General features: G+C 30.8%; 1 protein-coding gene across 1 annotated transcript; it reads left to right on the top strand.

Moving 5' to 3' along the window:
* Positions 1–270: 270 nt before the first annotated feature.
* Positions 271–2975, top strand: LOC121980112 (zinc finger MYM-type protein 1-like). Its single transcript, XM_042532078.1, has 2 exons — positions 271–2621; positions 2879–2975. The coding sequence occupies exons 1-2, from the start codon at positions 271–273 to the stop codon at positions 2973–2975; spliced, it is 2448 nt and encodes an 815-aa protein (XP_042388012.1).
* Positions 2976–4256: the final 1281 nt, after the last annotated feature.

Below are 4256 nucleotides of genomic sequence, written 5' to 3'. Positions count from 1 at the left end.
CAAGGCTGCGCTCTGCGCTCTTTGTACGCGTTTGATGTTGATTTATCTGAATTCATTCCATGTCAATGTGCTTAAATCTTAGCCTTTCTGCTGGAGTTGTCATACTAATAGAAAACTAAGTTCTAAGTCTGTTTCCACAACTAATATTAGTTATTTGTATATTATTTTGTTTTCTACCATATGCTTACAAAATTAAGAGCTACTAATGTTATAGTTTGGATTGTTAATTCATTTTTTAATTTTTTTAATTAGGAAATCACTATGTCTACAATGCATAGATTTTTTAAAAGAAAAACTCCAGAACCAGAAGAACAAAATATTGGAGATGTTACAGTTGGAGAATTTGATTTTTCACAATTACCGGCAGATCCTGGACTAAGGATTCCAATTTGTTCTTATAATGCTAACATTAGGGATCAAGTTCGAAGGAGATATTTGCAAAAGGGCCCATGTCAACCTTCAAGTTATGAATTCCCAAAACGAAAATTTGGAGTAAGCCAATTTAGACGGTTTAATCCTTCATGGTTTAAGGAATTTGGTGATTGGTTGGAATATAGTATAGAAAAAGATGCGGCGTATTGTTTGTATTGTTATCTCTTCAAGACAACTAAAGGAAAACAAGCAGGAGGAGAGACTTTTGTTAGCGAAGGATTCACAAATTGGAAGGGTAAAGATAGATTATATATTCATGTTGGCCAACATGATAGTGAACATCATAAAGCTCGAATGAATTGTGAAGCTTTGATGAATCAAGATGAGCACATTCAATCAATTTTGCACAAACAGTCAAAGCAAATGCGAAATGATTATCGTATCCGTCTCAATGCTTCGATTGATTGTATCAGAGTTTTGTTGCGACAAGGGAATTCATTTCGAGGTCATGATGAGACTGAAGGTTCTCTTAATCCAGGTAACTTTCTTATTCTACTGGAGTTTTTAGGTGCTCATAATAAAGAGATTAATGATGTGATATTGAAAAATGCCCCAAAAAATTGCAAGTTAACATCACCGGATATTCAGAAGGATATAGTAAGGGCTTGTGCAACTGAAACAATTAATGTTATTATCAAAGATATTAGTAATTCATTATTCTCTATTTTAGTTGATGAATCTCGTGATGTATCAATGAAGGAGCAAATGTCAGTTGTTTTGCGCTATGTGGATAGTAGTGGGCATGTAAATGAGCGTTTTATTGGAATTGAACATGTTACTAGTACTACAGCACTCTCACTTAAAGCTGCTATTGATAAGATGTTCTCTAAATATAATTTGAGTATAGCTAATGTGAGAGGACAAGGTTTTGATGGAGCAAGTAATATGCAAGGTAAATTTAATGGTCTAAAAGCACTCATTTTAAAGGAGAACCCATGTGCATTTTATATACATTGTTTTGCCCATCAGCTTCAACTAGCCCTTATAGTTGTGGCCAAGAAAAATCTTCCGATTTCTAATTTCTTTCGTATTGTTGGTGATGTGGTAAATGTTGTTGGATCATCTTGCAAACGTTCTGATCTTCTTAAGGAGAAACATTCAGATTTTATTGTTGAGGCATTGGAGAGTGGTGAAATTTCAAGTGGTCGAGGACTTAATCAAGAAACTACCCTTCAACGTGCTGGGGATACACGTTGGGGGTCACATTACAATTCTTTGATCAGTTTGATTTCTATGTTCTCTGCTGTCATTGATGTGCTTGAAGTGATTTCAGAAGATGATTCTAGTTCTCCTGATCAAAAAACTGAGGCATTTAATTTATTGGAATCGATACTTTCATTTGATTTTGCATTTAATCTACACTTGATGAAACATGTCTTAGGGATTTCGAGTGAATTGTCGACAGCATTACAAAAGAAAGATCAGGATATTGTAAATGCAATGGATTTGGTACAAGTATGCAAACACCGACTCCAAAATATGAGAGAAGATGGTTGGGATTCATTTTTAGAAAAGGTTCACTATTTTTGTCAACAACATTACATTGATTGTCTCAAAATGGATGATATGTTCACACGTTGGGCACCACGTGGTCGTCCCCATCGTAATCCACCAGAAGTAACAAATTTACATCACTATCGAGTTGATTTATTCTATGGTGTTATTGATATGCAACTTCAAGAATTAAATAATCGTTTCTCCGAGGCAAGTACAGAGTTACTTCTTTGTGTAGCTTGTTTGTGTCCACAAAACTCTTTTTTGGCTTTTGACAAGAAAAAAGTGTTGCAATTGGCTGAGTTTTATCCACAAGATTTCTCAAGATTTGATCTTCTCGTACTTGATGATCAACTTGAAACATATATATGTGATATGCGTTCTAACAAAACATTTCAAGGATTGAAAGGCCTCGGTGATCTTTCAGAGAAGTTAGTTATGTCAAAGAAAAATATGGTGTATCCATTGGTTTTTAAGCTTTTGACATTAGCATTAATTTTACCGGTTGCGACTGCGACAGTAGAGAGAGTGTTTTCTGCCATGAGAATTGTGAAAGACAGGTTGCGCAATCGAATGAGTGATGATTGGATGAATGATAGTCTTATTGTCTATGTAGAGAAAGATATATTTCTAAAGGTTGATAATGAAGCTATTATACAAAAGTTTCAAAATATGAAGACTCGAAAAGAACAATTGTAAGGTAATTATGTTGTCATATTTGATTTTATAGTGCATGCTTTGTTAACAAAAAGAATTAATTTCTTGACTTAAAATCTTTACAACCCTCCTTTGAAATTAATATATTATTTAAAAAATCATGTAGTTAGTAAATATATTCTTTAAAAAATCATGTAGTTCTACTAATGCTGAATATGTTAAGTTATCACTATAAATTTTAGCTTTCCATTTTGAATTTTGATAGCAAGTGTTAATTTGTCTGATTCATTTGCAGTTATTTCTATGCAGATTTCAATGTGGAGGATGCTGTCTTAATATTTGAAAATTATGAAGAATTTTTGAGTGCATCTCATAGCCAAGAATCTATTTGAAGATGGTGGAATAGATAGCTTTTTTTATATTAGGGAGGCTAATCCGGTTGGACAAGCTCATCGGGTTAGTTTTCATTTTGCCATTTGGGGTTTAATTATTATATCAGCTTCTATGTATCATGTTCTGTTCTATTATATAACGAAACATGATTAACTATTCTTTTCTCTAGTTCTTTCCAATGAGACACACTCAATATATATATTGCTTAGTCTCTGTTGATCTTTGATTTTATACCATATCATGCATAATTTTACAATTATAAAATTTTAATTTTATTTTGCTTTATTAAATATATTATATTATTGTCTACACTCAACCAATATCCTAGCTCCGCCCCTGCCATCAGTGTTCTGCTATAAGACACATCTTCTGGCATGTTTCATACTCAAGAAATGAAGATTATTATTTTTTTATGAGTTTAACGGCAAGATAATTAAGTTTAAGTATTCCGTCGGAATTGTTTTTAAATTAGTACTTCTACTGTCCGCGAGAAGAATTTGTACCAGGCATATGCATTTGAAGAAATACACAAGAAAGGAATTTTTTTTTATAAAATTATAAATTATTATACCAAATATTTTAAAAAAACTTTGATAATTTTTTTTTTACATTATTCACTTTTGAAATGGTTAATTTTAAAAATCATCGATTTGATCTAATAAAATGTTACCATCGACCATTAAAATAAATTGAAAAATAGTTATTAAGGTTCATTCATACGACTAACTAACTCATTTCTCACGGAAAGAACTACAATATATTCCAGTTAAGATTCGAATCTCATATCCTTTAACGATTGTACTTTTTAATTGACATCAATTATTTAACTTTTTGAACCGACTGGCTTCATGGAAATTTTTCACCATCCATTAGGATAAATCTAAAAGTATTAATGGATGTTCATCTAAACGGTAACATTCTTAGGTCCATTTCTCATTTAAGGAAAAATCTCCTATAGTAAATTTTTAACCTAATTATTGCACAATTAGTCCGAGAAACAACTAAAGCAATGACCATTCAGTTTGATTATTAGAGTTCTAATTATTTAAATGGTAGTTATCAATATAATCAAATGTTTTTTAAAAAAATAAAAACTATTAAAATTTTTATAAACATAATCAATTTAATAAAAAATAAAAAATATATTTTTTATTATTTTAAAAAATTAGTTGATTTGTAAAATTCATAATAAAAATCAAACCGATTTAATTAAAATAAATAATATTTTTTTAAAAAAAACTTTCGGACAAATAAATCGGACTAAAATTTTAAATTAAAAC

Source organism: Zingiber officinale, chromosome 5A (genome assembly GCF_018446385.1).
Source record: "Zingiber officinale cultivar Zhangliang chromosome 5A, Zo_v1.1, whole genome shotgun sequence".
Taxonomy (NCBI): Eukaryota; Viridiplantae; Streptophyta; class Magnoliopsida; order Zingiberales; family Zingiberaceae; genus Zingiber; species Zingiber officinale.
Note: the sequence above shows the minus strand (reverse complement) of the source record. Positions and strands in the feature narration are given on the sequence as shown.